The 19,312-nt window shown below is 45.5% G+C and overlaps 1 protein-coding gene across 5 annotated transcripts in view; it reads right to left on the bottom strand.

Moving 5' to 3' along the window:
• Positions 1-1,692: 1,692 nt before the first annotated feature.
• LOC147639973 (peptidyl-prolyl cis-trans isomerase FKBP16-4, chloroplastic-like) overlaps positions 1,693-19,312 on the bottom strand; it is a 50,608-nt gene continuing 32,988 nt past the window's right edge. For 3 of the 5 annotated variants that reach the window (XM_086775762.1, XM_086775778.1, XM_086775795.1), the window contains exons 5-10: positions 3,774-3,831; positions 3,575-3,649; positions 3,268-3,357; positions 2,432-2,509; positions 1,971-2,080; positions 1,693-1,875 (exon numbers count right to left, since the gene is read on the bottom strand). In XM_086775762.1, the coding sequence (XP_086631888.1) occupies positions 2,006-2,080; positions 2,432-2,509; positions 3,268-3,357; positions 3,575-3,649; positions 3,774-3,831 (376 nt within the window). In that variant the 3' untranslated portion in view covers positions 1,693-1,875; positions 1,971-2,005. Of the gene's footprint in view, positions 1,876-1,970; positions 2,081-2,159; positions 2,201-2,431; positions 2,510-3,267; positions 3,358-3,574; positions 3,650-3,773; positions 3,832-19,312 lie in introns of all 5 variants that reach the window. The other 2 variants (XM_086775769.1, XM_086775786.1) reach the window with 1 other exon arrangement.

Genomic DNA, 19,312 nt, shown 5'->3' on the forward strand with positions numbered 1-19,312 from the left:
GTGTGGATGTGTTGGATTTGACTCATTGTGCTATGCATGTGTTATTAGTGTGGAAGTAAGAGGAGAAAAGCAATTTTGCATACAAGCTAGAATTACATCCTACCTATTTTATCAACTTGTAACAACTGAAATCTCATATACTGTGTGGGTATGTGGAAGAGACCAAAGTGTTTGTATCATGATCTTATCCCTTGTATTAGAGCCATGGTTACATCATATCTCAACAAAAGGTTTTCCACTAGATATTTTATGTTCCGTCTGCAAAGATAAATGGTTCATCTTACTCCAACTACCAGTAAGGTTGAGCAATGTGTGAATTCCCTAAGATCTACCAAAATGGGTAATTGATGCAAAGATAGTGCAATATGGATAGTAATTAACTTTATGTGAACACCAAATTCCTTTACGTGAGGCTTAATGCAATGGGGTTGTTTTCCATTGAAGTGTGTTAGTGGCTTTGCTCGTTAGCTCAGTGTGTATTAACCCAATAACTAGCAAGTTTACCATGTCAACTTCTTGGAATGGAAAGGTTTTATGGAAGCTTCTTTGAGAGTGTATGTTGTTCAGCCTTGGATTGTCATGATTGTGATTGGAATTCAGCAAAGAGTCATTGAGTGCTCCTCCAGTATATTTTAAGGAGAGTTTGACAGAGGATAGCTGTAGAGGCAAAAACTAATTGCTGCTCGTCACCTCACAACGTTGGCTTGTGCATTGAGAGCTTACCATTGGTTTTTCCACACCTACCTGTAAATTCAAAGGAGAAAGAAGATGAAACCCTTGTGATATCCCTTAGCTTGTATTCCCTTGCTAGGTGCAATGGACTAGCTTGGACTAGGAGGTGCAATGGTGCAAGGAATTTGTATCTCCTAACTTTGAGGAGGAGATGCCAAGTCCTCACTAAACACTGAAGAGAATAGTGTATGCTAGCCCATACAAAGTTCATAGACTCCTCACTATGATTTGAGATTATCTTTGGCATACGTAGGGATCATTTACCAGGCTCTCTTGGCATCATGCATGGGCTGTATTTGTGGCTTTATTTTGTTCGAGCCTTCTCATGACGCTCACTAACTTTTCTTCCAAGGGATAAGGGTAGTCACTGACTATGCTTTTAGGTGAAAGACAAGTCTTGATGCTCCGCTTGCAATGATAAGCGTGTTGGTGAACCTTATCTAGACCTAGTCACTAGACCCAACAGAAGGAATACTTAGCAAATTCACAGGTTGGTCATGCAAGGCTTTCAGCATGGAAGTTGGCCACAACCAAAGCTTAAAGGGACAGTCTGTATATGTGGTTAATTCCATAGCCGTGACTTGGGTAACTGCAGTAGCTCAACAAGTGTTTTTGGGATAACAGTCCACAACTTGGTGCAGGCCTTGACAATGAAAACAACACAAGGGTGGTTGTGGGTATTCACGATCTGCTTAAAGTACACAGACATCATCACTTTGCCCTCCAAAATGCAATGAGTGGATCTAGATGACAATTATACTACATAAGACGACAGTACATGGATCCTATGGATGCTTCACCAAATTTGGAGGTTGTCCATGATACTAGTGAAAGGTGGGGGTCCAGCGAGGTTGAGATTGCCAACTCTCATCATGTGATAACAGGCAGGACATTGCTAATTTAGGCTAGCTTTAGGTATGGATAGCTCCCAGTACAACCAGTTTCACTACAGCTCAATCATTCATTGTTAACAACACCATTTCACCTTAATCATAAGAAAGGAGTACAAACGTGTTAATTGAGTAATTCGAGTATAAGCAATACATGCATGAAACCTCCATGATAATAAGCAATGGGAATCGGTGATGAAACCCAATTCCCATTGCCAATGGACGAAGTCTGCCCGGCAGCCAGCTAGACATTCTAATCACAAAGAGGCCAAAGAAAAAGTGAGAGAAAATCTCAAAGCCAGAACAAATCCCCAGTTAAAATGAGCATTGCTAAGGTAATAATCTTACCTGCTCAACCTCTTAAAGAAGGTATGCATGGATAATCAACAGCAAAAATGCAACCAATACAAGATAACATGACAGAAGATTCTCAGCCCTCCACTAGTTTCACTGGTGACCTGTATACATAGAAAGCTCTTATCTCAGTGACAACCTCACCAAAGTGTCAAACCAAGCAGAAATATTTGAGGACCTCACCCAAATGGACTTTGTTTGATACTGAGAAGTTCAACATCCATCTGTTTTGACATCAGAAATCGTTCAAACAGGATTTCAAGGGTGTTTTTTTTGTGGGAGATTATAATTAGTGATAGACAGTGATCACACAGGTGTAGCTACCAGGGTTCAAACATGGGCCCTCATCCCAAAGTCACCACTACATTACACCAAGTTTAATCTAAACAACTTCAAAACTTGCAAACTCGTGTACAAGAGTGAACCAAATAGCTGAAAGGCTGCTCTAAACAAACCTCAAGTGTTGCATTTGGTGGAATTTCTTGTATCCCTTTGTTCCCATAGGCAAGCTCAGGAGGAACTAAAAGCAGCCGCTGTAATAGATCATGACTTCAGTTAGACAGTCTCTGATTGACGTCTAAATGAGAAAGACAAACTAAGCTACCAGCTGTTAAGAGGAGTGAAAATATGCATGTATGCATGTATGTGTGTGTGCATTTGGTAGATGTATACATGTGTGTGCATATGCGTACGTATGCACATGGAGATGTATGTATGCATGTATTCTGATGTGTGTATGCATGCTACAACCGAGATGAAGCATCTATACATCATGTCATGAGAAAGACAAACTAGCAGTTAAATGTGCACCCACATACATATGTATGTATATGCATATGCATGCATGTATGTGTGATTGCAGATGTGCACATGCATGCATACAGGCAACATAAAACATCTACACATCTTGCCATTAGAAAGACAAACTAAGCAACCAGCTGTTAAATATGCATGCATATATGCACATACGCACATATAAACATGTGTATGTATGTGTACGTGTAATATGTGGGAGCATGCAGACCACATAAAGCATCTATACACCATGCCATGAGAAAGACAAATTAAACAACCAGTTAAATGCAATCTAAGTATGTATGTATGTACCTACCTACCTTCGTATGCATGCATGCATGTATGTATGTATGTATGTACGTACGTACATACGTATATAGTAGATATATATGTGTGTGCATGCACATGTCCATGCATGCAGTCAACTTGAAGCACTACAAGAGATTTGCAGAGGCAGACATAATCTGTTTACTTTCAATTCTTGGAGTCTCATTACCTGACCTCCCACACGCATTCCTTGTACTCCATAGTCTAGACCTTTCAGCACGATCCCTTTGTCTGATGCGCCGACATCAAACCCATATGGCTGCCCATCAATTTTTTTTGTTTTTTTAAGAGATCCCAACAAGTATGCATAAGAGCATTGATTAAAACGGTCTCTCTTAAATCAACCAGGGCTACATTTTATTAGCACTATTGCCTGAGATATACATTAAACTATATGTGAACATGTTTAATCAGCACGTGTGCACACACACATGCACAGACACATTTTCTCAAGAAAACAAGTAGGTCCTACTCACAGTGCCACCAGTGACTCCCAATCCTTGCCGGCTTGTCATGAAGGTCACACCCTTCCACTTGACTACATAATGTACCTGTAAAAGGAGGACCAATTCCTTCCTTAAAGATTCATATATCCCATACACACCCAATGCAAAAGCACTCCTCTCATCTAAGGAGCAAAATTCATGAATCCGATTCAGCAGAGTGTCATCCTACTGCAACTCGAGAACCCTTCGACGCGATAGCACCACCTCCAACTTTGAGATCATAATACCTTAAACACAAAAAAACTGGTTTAACATCATGACTAAGATGACTATTGCACACCCTATTTGACACACACAGATTGTCTTAAACCATATATACATGAAGGTACATATGTACATGTGGAGGTATGTACACGTGTGTATTCACAGATGTATGCATGGAGTCATGTATGTTGGAATGTATATGCAAGTACCTCTATCTATAACCATCTTATCTATATGTATTATACATACATACATATGTGTATATATACCTATACATATATATACATATATGTGTATATATATAGCGTGTGAGTGTGTGTCTGCGTGTTCGTCAATGAGAACTCAAATGTGGGAAAAACCCCACTCTGGCTAGGAGTGTTTACTCGGCATGATATTCTTTTGGCAATCCACGGAGCGGATGAGGCCAGTGGTCTGCTCACTTTTTCTATTGGTCCCCAAGGCAGATTAGAGAGACCCGAGCCCCCTTGGAGGATCTCAGTGGATGCACCTTACAGAGGGTGAGGGTGATTGGATTTCAAGCACGTGAGTGGCACATAGACCCCCACCAGCCAAGGTGGTTAGGGAGAGATTTTGGTGGCTATGGGTATGGGAGAGCCGACTTCTCATGCGCCTACAAAGGGACTCGGGAGAGTGGACTTGGCATGATCCTGCTGATCGGGAGGAGACTCTGGATGTTGGGGTAAAGGCATTATGCCCACCCTTATAGTGTGTACAAGCCCATGTATTTTATAGTACATAGTACACTTGGTACTTTTAATGTACTAAGTGCACTATGTATACTAGAGCAAATATACATGTGTGATAGGGGAGTCACACACTCATACTGTGAGTTGACTTATCCCCACATGTCTCTCTCTCTCTCTCCCTTCTTCTCTGTGTGTGTCTCCCACATGAAACCCTAACTCTCTCCCTTCAACTGGTATCAATGCGCAAGGTCAACGCCAGCATTGGAGATGCTACAGGTGAAGCGCAGGCAGGTAGCTTGCAGGTGTGTGTCCAAGCAGGCATGGCTGAAGGTCGACAGCCTGTGCGTGTGAGCATTTGAGACAGCGCTGGACTTTGGGCAGCGTGAGTAAAGCACAGGGCAAGGCCAGCACCCAACATGCTGTGCATACACGCAAGGATGGAATCGGGAGCCTGAGAAAGACACGTGCATCCACTGGAGCTCCTCCGACGAAGGTTGGATTGAAGGAGCTTCCCGCGACGCCGCCTCCGACAGTGCCTCTATTGCAGAAGGCCGTGGCCGTCATCGCTTGATCTGTGCCGTGGCCGTCTCGCCACACTCCGTCCAGTGCTTTCCCATGCGCCTACCTCGCTCCCGTCGCATGCGCCTGCATCTTGGTCACCTTCAGCAAAGCAGCTCCCGTTGTTGTCCCCTCCAGCACCATATGTAGATAGGCGAGCCAGCTTAGGCTTCTGTGTATAGAAGCTCCCACTAGCTGCAGTCCACAGAGCGGTCCGTCTGCACACAAAAGCTCCCGTCTGCACATACTTTCTGCAGCACGTCTGAGGAGTTCCCGCCTAAGGAACTGCCATCTGCACAGTGGCTGAAAAGATGCAGGGGGGAAGAGAGCTTGAGCTCTTGCAATCACACACACACACTCACAAAACCCTAATAGAGAACACACAAGGTGAGAGGCTGAAAATCTTCTTCTTCTTCACTCAACACTCAACACACCACATACAAGAATAAGAGTACACACAATATGAAAGGTACTCAACCAAATACATACACGGGTTCTCTATAGTGTGAACCCGACTAAGTGAGCTGGCGCTATAACTATGCCAGTCTCTAGAATGGCTGTCACACAGCCTATCATCCCACTGGCCGCATATCACCCAAGATCTCACCAACCATGCCAGTGGTGTAAGTGTGGGGCCTATCCCTCAGGCGGGTCATCAGTGTCCACCGCCTCACTCGACGAGCTCGATATCTCAACACTCCCCCTCGAGCTCAACTCCATCTCATGTACACCAAGCGAAGCCCTGAATCTGTGGAGCTTCTCTGTACCCAATGCTTTGGTGAAGATGTCAGCTACCTGATCCTTTGTGCTGACATAAACAAGGTCAAGATCTCCTGCCAAGACCTTCTCTCTGATGAAGTGGTAGTGGACCTCTATGTGCTTCGTACGAGCATGAAAGACTGGGTTCCTGGCCAACTGTATACTGCTAATGTTGTCACAGAAAATGACAACTTGTCTATCCACTGATAGACCCAAATCTGCAAGTAGCTTTCTCAACCAAGCTACCTCACATGCTGCCATAGCAGCTCCTTTGTACTCGGCCTCTGTACTGGATAGAGCAATCGTAGGCTGCTTCTTGCTGCTCCAAGTCACAGCAGCACTCCCCAAAGAAAACATGAATCCACTAGTAGATCTTCTATCTGAGATATTACCAGCCCAATCAGCATCTGTGTACCCATGTACACATATCTCTGTCCCAGTCTCATAGAATAGTCCACAATGCAAAGTAGACTTCACATACCTCAGTATGCGTCTCACTGCATCCAAATGCGGTTTCCGTGGAACCTGCATAAACTGACTCACCAACCCAACAGCATAGCTCAAATCTGGTTTGGTGATCGTCATGTAGATCAAACTTCCTACTATGCGCCTATACATAGTAGGATCCTCCAAGATCTCTCCTGAATCTGCACTCAACTTGCCATTCTGATCCAATGGCACAGAAATAGGCTTACAGCCTGTCATACCATACTTGGACAACATGTCCAAGCCATACTGTCTCTGCAGTAATCCAATACCATGTGGAGACCTAATCACCTCAATGCCTAAGAAATATCTGAGCTCCCCCAGATCCTTCATCTCAAACTTCTGTCTTAGCAAGATCTTTACATCAAAGATCTCTGCATCATGGTCCCCCGTAATGATCAAGTCATCTACATAGATGACAACAAGCACAACCCCTCTATCACCATGTCTCACATACAGCGAGAAATCTGCATTGGCTACATGAAAGCCAATAGTGACAAGATATTCAGAAATCTTATTATCAGACCATGCTCTTGGTGCTTGCTTTAAGCCATACAAGGCTTTCTTTAACCTGCAAACATGCTCGGGGTGACTCACATCCTCATAACCAGGTGGCTGCAACATATACACCTCTTCTTGCAAATCCCCATGCAAGAATGCATTCTTTACATCCATCTGATGTAAAGACCATTGCTTTGACGCAGCCACTGCTATCACAACTCTCACCGTTGCCATCTTGGCAACTGGGCTGAAAGTTTCCTCATAATCAATCCCATATGTCTGCGCATATCCTTTGGCTACCAACCTAGCCTTGTACCTCTTTATACTTCCATCACTGTTATGTTTAACTTTGTACACCCACTTGCATCCAATGGCTTTCTTGCCTTCAGGCAATTGCACTAAATCCCAAGTTTCATTTCCATATAGTGCATCCATCTCCTCATCCATAGCTTTCTCCCAACACACATTTCCAACAGCCTCATCAATGCATGTGGGCTCTACAACCTGCACAACCTTTGCTATATATGCATAGTGATGTGCCACATAACCATCATATGTAAATCTCTGCACAGGGTTCTTCACTCTCCCTGATCTTCGCAGCTTTTCATTCATGGCTTCCATAGCCTTCTTTACACCATATGTTCTCATAGCTGGGATCCCAAGCTCCTCATCAAGGCTCATATCTGAGCCACTAGACTCTCCATCAACATGAGAATGCCCTGCAGAAATGTCAGGCATACCAAGGGGCTCAACCACTTTCTCTTTTCCTTTACGTGATGTACTAATCACATTTGCAGGACTGGTATTATGACGCAGCCTGCCACTCCATGGTCTATCAATAGATCCACTAGATGAGGACTCTCCTGGTCCACTCAAAGACTGTGATTGCTGACCTGCATTCTGTGCAACCACACTTCCACTCACATCAGCCCCAACAGCTTCTTTTTCAGCAGCATACCAGCTGCTCATCTCATCAAAGACAACATCCCTGCTTACCCTCAACTCACGTGTAGCAGGTTATAACACCTGTATCTCTTTTGCTCAAGGGAGTATCCAATAAACACACATTTTTCAGCTTTTGGATCCAGCTTAGTTCTCAGCTCATCTGGCACATGCACATATGCAATGCATCCAAAGACTTTCAGGTGAGACAAATCTGGTTTTCTGCCAGTAAACCTCTCCTCTGGAGTTACATCATGTATGGCTGCAGTTGGAGTCATGTTCATGATGTATACTGCTGTAGAAACAACCTCAGCCCAATAGCTATGCGGCATATTCTTCTCTTCCATCAATGCTCGCGCAATCTCTTCCATCAATGCTCGCGCAATCTCAGCAATGTGCCTGTTTTTCCGCTCAGCAACTCCATTTTGCTGCGGAGTGTATCTGCATGTAAACTGTCTCCGAATACCATTCTTCTTCAAAAATTCAGAGAACTCATTGGAGAAGTACTCTCCCCCTCCATCTGACCTTAGGCACTTTACATATTTCCCTGTTTGCTTTTCAACCAAAACTCTGAAATTCTGAAAGTGAGTGAACACCTCACTCTTCTCCTTCATGAAATATACCCACACTTTCCTTGTGTGGTCATCAATGAAAGTCACATAATACCTGCAGCCTCCCATAGATATGGTCTTCGTAGGACCCCATACATCTGAATGCACAACATCTAGTGCATTTCTGCTCACATATTTTTTACGTGGAAACACATCCTTTGTTTACTTCCCAAATTGGCATGCTTCACATATTTTCTGCATACCTTTCACTTTAAATTTTGACAGCCCTGTCACAATTCCTTTTGTCTGCATAGACTTCAATCTCTGCACATTGACATGTCCAATCCTTTTATGCCAAATGTCTGTGTCTGCAACAATTCTTGAACCATTTGCAAACATCGCAGCACTCATTTCGGGCATGTCTACATTCAATGTAAACATTCTGCCCACTCTGTTTTGCCTTTTGCAACCAACCTGCACTTCTCTTTAAAGTCTTCAACATAACAACCATCAGGGTTAAACCGAACCTACAAACCCTGCTCAATCATCTGGCCAATTGAAACCAGATTCTTTGTTATGTTCGGTACATGAAGTACATCTGCAAGGTACTTCACTTTGCCATCCTGCATAGACAATGGCACATCTCCAACATGGGTAATTAGATGAGCAGTGTCATCCCCTGTTTCCACAAAACCTGGTCTTTCCGGGTTTTTCATCTCCTTGAACCACTCCCCATGACTCGTCATGTGGTTCGAAGCGCCTGAATCCACATACCATACATTATCTTTTTGTGCTGCATCAACATTTTCAGACATGGCATTCACGACATGCTGCATAACAAACAACCTTTCATTATCCTCATTATTTCTGCTTGAGGATGCATAGTTGTTTTGCTACACTTTCCCATTTTGCATGTCAGCCTGCTTCTTATAACATTCTGCCTGCACATGTCCAGGCTTACCACAATAATAGCATTCACGTGCATCATTATATTGCCTTTGCCAATTTCCACGGCCTCTTTGACTCCCCCTGCCTCTGAATTTGCCTCTTCCACCTGCGTGTTGTTGTTGTTGTTGATTCTGGGACTGTTGTTGTTGTTGCTGCTGCTGCTGGCCATAATTCTGATTACTTGTTCGGCCACCTCCTTGACCGCGTCCACGGCCTCCTCTACCTCGTCCTCTTCCTGAACTCGTGTAGAAGGCCTGTTGCTCTGAACTGTTTTTGCTTTGTGAAGACTATTGGTCTTCACCCAAGCTCTTCTCTTCGATAATCAGCATAGACACCAAATCTGTAAAGTTGGGAATGTTTTTCCGAGTCTGAATGGACGTCTTGAACGCCTTGTATTGTGGCCCGAGACCACGTAGATAGACTTCCAACTTGTCATCATCATCTACTGACACACCAATAGATGCAAGGGATTCCACAATACCCTTTATCTTCAGCGCATAGTCATTCACAGACATGCTCTTTTTCTCCACAGTATGAAGTTCATTCTTCAACTGTATCTTACGTGCCTTGGTATTTGTTTCATAGAGCTTTACCAAGGTGTCCCACGCCTCCTTGGGGGACTTGGCATCCTGAATGTGCCCAATCATGGTGTCCTGTATGCTAATGGAGAGCCAATACATAACCTTCCTGGCTCCTTGGTTTCAGTCTTTAAACTCTTTCACATCTGCAGCAGTCGGATTTATATCCGGTATCTTCGGTGCCTCTTCATGCTCACCTTCTATGTAGTCCCAATAGCCTTTTCCCATCAGGAAATTCGTCAACCTAAACCTCCAAGCATGGAAGTTATTCTTATCAAGCTTCTCAGCCACAATCTGGGTTATCCCATCATTTGACATCTTGCCAAACACACAATTTTACCAGAAACAGCACTCTGGTTTTTCTGCACAAACTGCTGTATTTTCTGCAGCGGTACTGTAGTACTCTCAAATGTCACAACCAGTTACTTCAATGTGCATACATACACCCAATGGCAACTGTAGACCTCTTTGCAGCACCCACAGTGTCTGCACAGTCAATCTGTCTTCCTGCAGTTCTTAAAACAGAGTTCTGCAGAGAATCGATGACTTACCCGCAGTGCTCGAAATCGCCTGCTTTCTGAAAAACGGAGGTCCAGACGCGCCCGAAACGCGTTTTCGGCCTAGAAAATGTTGTCCGATATGACAGTATAGTTGCCCTATAGCTTTACTCCCGCGAAGAAAGCTCCTCAATCAGAGATTGTTTGCCAGCGCCTCCCGTAGAGCTCCCGACAAGGGTGTAGTCACCAACACAAATAGGAAAGAGCAGTTGAAGCTCTTACCCTCGTACCGCTTTCTGTGGTTCTCTTGCTTGCAGCTCAGCCCTTACCACGAACCAGGCTCTGATACCATGAAAAGATGCAGGGGGGAAGAGAGCTTGAGCTCTTGCAAGCACACACACACACTCACAAAACCCTAATAGAGAACACACAAGGTGAGAGGCTGAAAATCTTCTTCTTCTTCACTCAACACTCAACACACCATATACAAGAATAAGAGTACACACAATATGAAAGGTACTCAACCAAATACATACACGGGTTCTCTATAGTGTGAACCCGACTAAGTGAGCTGGCGCTATAACTATGCCAGTCTCTAGAATGGCTGTCACACAGCCTGTCATCCCACTGGCCGCATATCACCCAAGATCTCACCAACCATGCCAGTGGTGTAAGTGTGGGGCCTATCCCCCAGGCGGGTCATCAGTGTCCACTGCCTCACTAGACGAGCTCGATATCTCAACAGTGGCTGCCCTTCAACCATACTCCCGCCTGAGGAGCCCTCCATCTGCACAGTCTTTCTACAGCAGCATCAGCACCACGCCCCCCCCCCTTTCCTGTAACAGAAATTGTCTGAGATATTTGCTTCAATTTTTTGGGATTTGCATGTCCATTTTCATCAATTGAGCAGGTACAGTCCTAATGGCTCAGATTTGAGCACAATTGGCAACAATTGGGTGACATTGGTCACATTCCGGGTCAATTGGCAGGAAATTGGATGTTAACATTTGGGGCTTTTGATGCAATTGTGCCATTGGGCATTCATACATGCTGTATGATGTGAGAAATCTCACATTCGGGGCTAAATTGCAGGAAATTGGAGTTCAAATCAAAGGGCTTTTGTGCCATTGCATGCAGGCACTGGCATTTGAAGTTTTGGGTAATATGTTGATGCCTATCAAGCACTCAATGTGTCAGTAAATCAAGGGGCTTTTATGTATTGGATGTATATGTGGCCAGGGGGAAGCATTGTGAAGACTCTGGATGCCTTCATGTGCATTAATGTACCATTCATGATCAGAAATTGATCTTGAATCAAGGGGCTTTTCAAAATTTTGTGCTTGTTGAGCTTGGCAAAGCAGCAAGGAAGACTTTTATGCCTTGAACCCTCAGAAATCCACTTGTAGTCAAGGGGCTTTTGCCCAATTTCTGTCCGGGACTGTTGTATGCAGTGGTGAGGACTGTCAAGGTCTGATTTTCACTCATTTGGACAGCCAGGAGAGCATTTATTGCTACTGTACTTGCTCGTACAGATTTGGTACAACTTTGTACAAGTTTTGGCATGGCTACACATTGATTTGAGTCAGGAAAAGGCTCATTTTCAGCTGTTGTACTGGCCGGTACAGATTTGGTACATCATTGGTGAGCACTTAGTACTGTTGTACAGTGTTTTGGAAGGGGAACACAGCACATCTAAGGTGCTGTCATAAATCTGCAGCAACCAGATTTTGGTGATTTTATCACATTCAGTGGGAGGAGAGTTGCATTCGTGCTTCCGCAGTGGGAGATAAACTGAGCACTTTGTGTGCTTTTGGTGCAGTGTTTGCACATCTTGCAGGGAGTCAGGCATTGACTATGTCAAAGGTTGCATATTGCTATGGCAACCACAGGTGAGAGCTCTTCATTGCTTCACATCAAAAAGCTTGAAGGCTCACATAATTATGACATTTGGCAAACCCAGTGCTATAATGTGTTGCTCCAGAAGAAGCAACACAAGCCCATCAAAGAAAGGGGTGTAATGCCCGCTTCTCTTACTGCTAAAGAATGGGAAGATATGGATGAGCTAGCAAGATCCACTATCATGTTGTCTGTGTCAGACACTTTACTTTTCAGCATACGTGAAGAGAAGACAGCTTGGGGAATGTGGCAAAGATTGCAGGACTTGTATGCCCAGCAAAGTGCCTCAAGCAAAGTGTATTGGTTGAAGAAACTCATAGGTCTTCAAATGAAGGAAGGGGCGTCTATGACAGCCCATCTAAATGAGTTTAATGGTGTTGTCAGCCAGGTCATCAATCAAAAGTTGGCAATGGATAATGAGTTCAAAGCCACCTTTCTCTTATGCACTTTGCCAGAGAGTTGGGACACATTTAGGACAGCCACTAGCAATTCAAATGCTATGCTGTCATATGCAGATGTGGAGGGTGCTCTCCTTCAAGAGGAGATGAACAGGAAAAACAACTCTGTTGGAAAGTCCAATGCAATGAATGCACGTGGGAGATCCCAGCAAAGGGGTAAAAGCCAAGAACGGGGAAGGAGCAAGTCCCGCTCCAAAAAGGACTTGGAATGCCATTATTGTGGCAAGAAGGGACATTTCAAAAAGCAATGCTACAAATGGAAGAATGATCAAAAGGAAAAGGGCAAAGGAAAAGACAAAGACAAAGATGAAGCCAAAGATGCAAAGCCAAAGGGCAAAAGTGGAGTCAAGATTGAAGAAGTCAATGTGTCACATGCAGGTGACAGTGAGGATGAAGTCCTATTCATGTCTTCACTTGATGCCCATTCACTCCATGCAGGAGATGGTCATGGTATGCACTCATGGATCATTGATTCAGGTGCCTCCTTTCATGTCACAGGTTGCAGAGACTTGTTTGTCAGGTATACTGCTGGCAATGAAGGAGTGGTTTATTTGGGTGACAACCATGCATGCCAGATTCTTGGCAGAGGTGATGTGAGGCTTGTGTTTTCAGATGGCTCACAGCTTATGCTCCATGATGTCAGGCATGTGCCTGAGATCAAGAAGAACCTGATTTCTACTGGACAGCTTGATGATGCTGGTTATAATACCACATTTGGTCGTGGAAAGTGGAAGATTAGTAAGGGCTCATTGGTTGTTGCCAGAGGCTCTAAGGTGGACACTCTTTACTTCATGCATGCTAATGTTTGTCACCATGCTAATGTAAATGCAACCGAGCTGCCGGAAATCTCTATGTGGCATAGCCGGTTGGGACACATGAGTGTCAAAGGAATGGAGCAAATGTCTCGTTTTGGTTACTTGCCTTCTCTAAAGTTCTCAAGTTTTCACTTTTGTGAGCATTGTATATATGGCAGGCAACTCCAGTGCCCCCACAAGAAAGCTCTTGGACAGAAAGATGCTCAATTAGAGCTTGTGCATACAGATGTATGTGAGATGCCTCAGCTTTCTTTGGGAGGGGCAAAATATTGTGTCTTTTATTGATGATGCCACACGCAAGGTGTGGGTTTATCCTCTTCGTTTGAAGAGTGATACATTCTCAGTGTTTGAGAAGTTTGTTGCTCATGTTGAGAATCAAACTGGTAAAACACTAAAGGCTTTGCGTTCCGACAATGGTGGAGAGTATATGTCCAAACAGTTTCAGGACTTTTGTGATGCTAAAGGCATCAAGAGGGAGCTCTCTGCTCCTTATGATCCTCCACAAAACGGGACAGCAGAGAGGATGAACAGCACTATTCAGGAAAAGGTCCGTTCTATGTTGTCACGTGCTGCGTTACCTCATGGTTTTTGGGCTGAAGCTGTTATGACAGCCGTTCATCTTATAAACAGGTCACCTAACACGAGGCTTGGTGGAAAAGTGCCAGAGGAAGTATGGACAGGGAAGCCTCCGTCCTACAAGCACTTGAGAGTGTTTGGTTGCGTTGCGTACGTGCACATACGCAGGGAAATACGCACCAAACTTGATCCTAAGTCTCACAAATGCATATTCCTAGGATATGGTGACAGAGGTGAAATGGGGTATAGACTTTGGGATCCAGTGAATAGAAAGATTATACGCAGCAATGATGTCATTTTTGATGAAACATGCATGTATAAGGAGCCTGCAAGGCAACAGGAGCCTGGCAGAGTCATCTTTGATGATGATGGACATCATGGACAACAACAACAACAAAGGGCTGTAAATCAGCCATTACAGCAACAAAACCAGCCCTTAAATGGTGCTGAAAATGGGCCAAATGGACAGCCAGAGATGGCAGAAGATATCCCTATGGATATCCCACAGTTAGAGGAGATACCGGGCATGATCTTTCAACCTTATGGCATGGAACAGGAGCCACCAATAGGTGATATGCAGGCTGGACAGCAACCTGCAAATGATGGTCATTGGGTACGGAGGTCCACAAGACCCTCCAGCCCCCTGACAGGTTTGTTCCAGGGGTTGACTACTTGATGCTCACTGACTGTGGGGAGCCCTCATGTTATAAGGAGGCTTTACAGAGGGCAGACAAGGCTCTTTGGGAGCGTGCTATGAAGTCAGAGATGGATTCTCTGCGCAAAAATGGAACATGGAAGTTGTTGCATTTGCCTACAGGCAAGAAGGTTTTGCCATGCAAGTGGGTTTACAGGCTCAAAGTTGCACCTGATGCAAAGCCAAGATACAAAGCCAGGTTAGTGGCTAAGGGCTTCAAGCAGGAATATGGTGTGGACTTTGATGAGATCTTCTCTCCAGTGGTCAAAATGACCACACTTAGAGCTATATTAGCTTTGGTTGCTCATGATGATCTGGATTTGATTCAGATGGATGTGAAGACTGCTTTTCTTCACGGTGATCTCCATGAGGAGATATATATGCAACAGCCAGAGGGTTATGCAGTGAATGGAAAGGAGAAGCTTGTATGCAAGCTGAAAAAGAGTCTTTATGGGCTCAAACAGGCACCAAGGGAATGGTATCATAAATTTGATACATTCATGAAATCCCAGGATTTCAGGAGGAGTGACATAGATCACTGCTTATACACCAAGAAAGCTTTGGATGGCAGTCTATTGATCCTCATCTTGTATGTTGATGATATGTTGATTGCCGGGAAATCTCGTAAAGAGATGGATGCCTTGAAGAAGAGGCTGCATCAGACCTTTGATATGAAGGATTTGGGTGATGCAAATCACATTTTGGATGTGCGGATACTTCGGGACAGAAATCAGCATGTGTTGTATGTCTCAGAAGGAATACATTGGCAAAGTTTTGCAGAGGTTCAATATGGAAGGGGGGAAGAAGACTAGTACTCCTTTGCCTCCATATGTGAAACTCAGTGCTATGGACCGCCCACAGTCGGATAGTGACAGGGCTGATATGGCCAAGACTCCGTATGCTTCAGCCTTCAGCTTGTGGCAGTCTCATGTATGCCATGGTTGCTACTAGGCCGGACATTGCATTTGCAGTGGGAGTGATTACTAGATACATGGCCAAACCTAGCAAGAAGCATTGGGAAGCAGTGAAAGGTATCATGAGATACCTGAAGGGCACACAGGATATGTGCATCTGCTTTGGCAAACAGGAAAGTTTAGTGCATGGTTACACGGATTCGGATTATGCCAGTCATCCAGATAACCGGAAGTCTACTACCGGTTATGTGTTTACATTCACAGGAGGTGCTGTGTCATGGATATCCAGGATGCAGAAGTGCACTGCCCTATCTACTACAGAGGCCGAGTATATTGTAGCCACAGAGGCTTGCAAGGAGGCATTATGGCTATCTCGGTTAGTGGTTGATTTGGGTTATACAGGGGATATTCCATTGTTGCATTGTGACAGTCAGAGTGCCATCCAGTTGGCAAAGAACCCTGTCTTTCATGCAAAGACGAAGCATGTGGATGTGAAGTATCACTTCATCAGAGAGGTGATAGAGAACAAGCTGATTCATCTTGTCAAGATTCATACGGATGACAACCCAGCTGATCTGTTGACAAAGAGTTTGCCTCCAGAGCGGTTTGCTCATTGCAGACACTTGATGGGCATTGGATGAGGCCAGTTTCAGCCTTGATATGGCCTTGTATATTATCATGTACATGCTGATTTTTTATTTTCCTTCATTTAAGGGCACTTTGCCTTTAAGTGGGAGGTTGTTGGGGTAAAGACATTATGCCCACCCTTATAGTGTGTACAAGCCCATGTGTTTTATAGTACATAGTACACTTGGTACTTTTAATGTACTAAGTGCACTATGTGTACTAGAGCAAATATACATGTGTGATAGGGGAGTCACACACTCATACTGTGAGTTGACTTATCCCCACATGTCTCTCTCTCTCTCTCCCTTCTTCTCTGTGTGTGTCTCCCACATGAAACCCTAACTCTCTCCCTTCACTGGATGCCCCCTTTTTTGCATATACAGCGTGGCTAGGTCGCAAGATTCATTTTCATTGATCCCAGGAGTGTGGATGCCTCAGGGATTCGACATTTGGTCGTTCGCATTGTGGCAGACTTAGCACGCGACCCTGGATATGTATGTATACACGAGGGTGCTCTGTCTGCGCGGGAGGCAGTCGCCATGGGACAGCCACTGGCGCCTGATCCGAGATTCTTGCAGTACATTGGGTGGACAGATTCGTAGCTGCTCGGATGGGGACTATTCTCCATCCAAGCCGCTTGCGAAGGCCCGCCGTACGGCTGAGACAGCATCCACCTCAGCAGGTCATCCATGAGGATCATCTCATGGAATGTACAGGGCCTTGGCGGCGCACATTATATACGTTATCATGGTTGCTTGAGGCAGGAGCTTCAGAGATGCCTGGTTGGGGGCAGTATTGATATTCTGTTGATGTAGGAGCACCATTTGGGTGAGAGCAGGATCCGGAGATATGGTTCGGTGATGCCTGGTAGATGGGACACCTTTTGGTCTGCAGGATTTGGCCCTTTGGGTGGGCAGGGAGGAGTATGTATGGTCATTGCGGATGTATGGCGGCAGGCCATTGTGGATCGCGGGATCATTGTGCCTGGTAGAGCACAGTATGTCATTCTGAGGACGCATGATGAGCTCTTTGGCGTGCTCAATGTCTATGCGCCCAACCATGCTAGTGCCAGAGCAGAGTTCTGGACCCAGGTTACGGATGCATTGCAAGAGGCCGCACATTGGTGTGTCCGGGGAGACTTCAACATGCTTGAGGACCCGGCCGATAGGGTGGGAGGCAATCATGTTACAGTGCACGGTACAGAGCTTGCAGCTTGGGAGCAATTTTGCATGACACTGAGGATCACTGATGCATGGCAGCATGAGGCCTTCTCCCGCTCTCAAGACAGTCTTCGTTTCTCTCGGTCGGATCACCTGCAGGGAGGGACTAATCTATCACGGATTGATCGCTTTTATGTGGGCGACAGGTTAGGGGAGCGAGGGGGCTCCGTTGGCATTCTCGCTGGCACCTCTTTTTCAGACCATGTGCCAGTTATTTTGACTCTTGAGGAGAGGACACGGGAGACCAGCTTCTTGCAGTTGAGGATCCCAGAGAGGGTACTTACAGATCCTAGTCTCGCTGAGGACATTGAGAGGATATGGCATGATAGTCAGAGCTCTGACCAGGATGCAGCAGGCCAGTGTGCCCAGGGACTCATCGAGCTCAGCTCTTTTTTGCACGCTGCAGCCTTGACACGGTTGGGAGAGGCCTGCGAGAGGGAGCGTAGGCTGAGACGTAGCCTTGCTTCGCTTCAGCGCCTTCAGGAGCAGCAGCCTACATGTGAGTGGGTGGCGTCCCAACTGAGCCAGGTACGCCATGAGGTTAGAGAGGCAGAGGAGCAGAGACATGAGTTTTACTATCGTCGCCAGGCCTCTCAGTGGACGCAGCTTGGTGATAGAGTGACTGGGGAGTTTTTTGAGATTACTGGGCCCCGCCATGCTCGAGTAGGAGTCCGCCAGCTTGGGAGGCCGGACGGCTCGGTAGCTATTGAGCCAGAGGAGATCAGAGCCATAGCCACTGGGTTCTATAGAGACCTGCTCTCAGCGGAGCCAGCCACTGAGGCTCGGGATGCTTGCAGACAGACTGTGTGGGCCCATGTGCAAAGGAGGGTCACAGATCGTATGCGTACAGTTCTGGGTGAGCCTCTCTTAGAGGTTGAGCTTGTTGAGGCCTTGAGGGTCCTTCCGCGCCATAGTTGCCCAGGGGAGGACGGATTGACGCCTGCCTTTTTTATGCGCTATTGGGACCTTTTGGGGCCAAGCCTCCGCAAGGGCTTTCAGTATGTTTTGGACACTGGGGTGATGCCACAGAGCTTTACAGAGGGCTTGATCTTTCTTATCCCCAAGGGGGAGGGAGTATCAGATGATATCCAGCATTGGAGGCCTATTACGATCCTCAATACTGTCTACAAGATCTTGGCATAGGCCTTGAGTTTAAGGATCCAGCCCTTCCTGGGGGAGTTGATTCATGCTACCCAGACAGGATTCGTCAAGGAGCGTAGTATCCTTGACAACATTTTCACCTTCTGGGAGGCGACGGCCCGAGCTAGATTTCTTGGTGAGGACTTGGTCGTGATGCTTCTCGATTTTGAGAAAGCATACGATAGAGTCGATTGGGGTTTCTTAGAGGGCACTATGCTTCGCCTGGGCTTTGAGCCAGGTTGGATTCGAGGGGTGGCGGCTCTATATTCCACAGCTCGTAGCCATATGCTGATTGCAAGAGGAAGGGGGCCGAGTTTTGAGTTGACCAGATCAGTCCGCCAAGGGTGTCCTCTCCCCCCGTTTCTTTTTCTCTTCTTTGCGGAGGCTATGAGCATGTATCTGACGCATAGTCACAAGGGAACGGGAACGTTTTGGGGAACGGATGACTGTTTGGAACGGGAACGAAAAGCTTGAATAAAAGGGAACGGAATCGGGAACGCCACATCATTGCATAAATGTGTTTATAAATTTACTTTATATATCTGTAAATGCTTTGGAAAGAGGCATAGTAAAGAAAGAACCTCAAACCATCTCAGTAGTGGCCATGATAATGCATAGATGTGTTCTACATGATACA

This window comes from Cibotium barometz, chromosome 3 (genome assembly GCF_041138505.1).
Source record: "Cibotium barometz isolate CiBa-2024 chromosome 3, ASM4113850v1, whole genome shotgun sequence".
Classification (NCBI taxonomy): domain Eukaryota; kingdom Viridiplantae; phylum Streptophyta; class Polypodiopsida; order Cyatheales; family Cibotiaceae; genus Cibotium; species Cibotium barometz.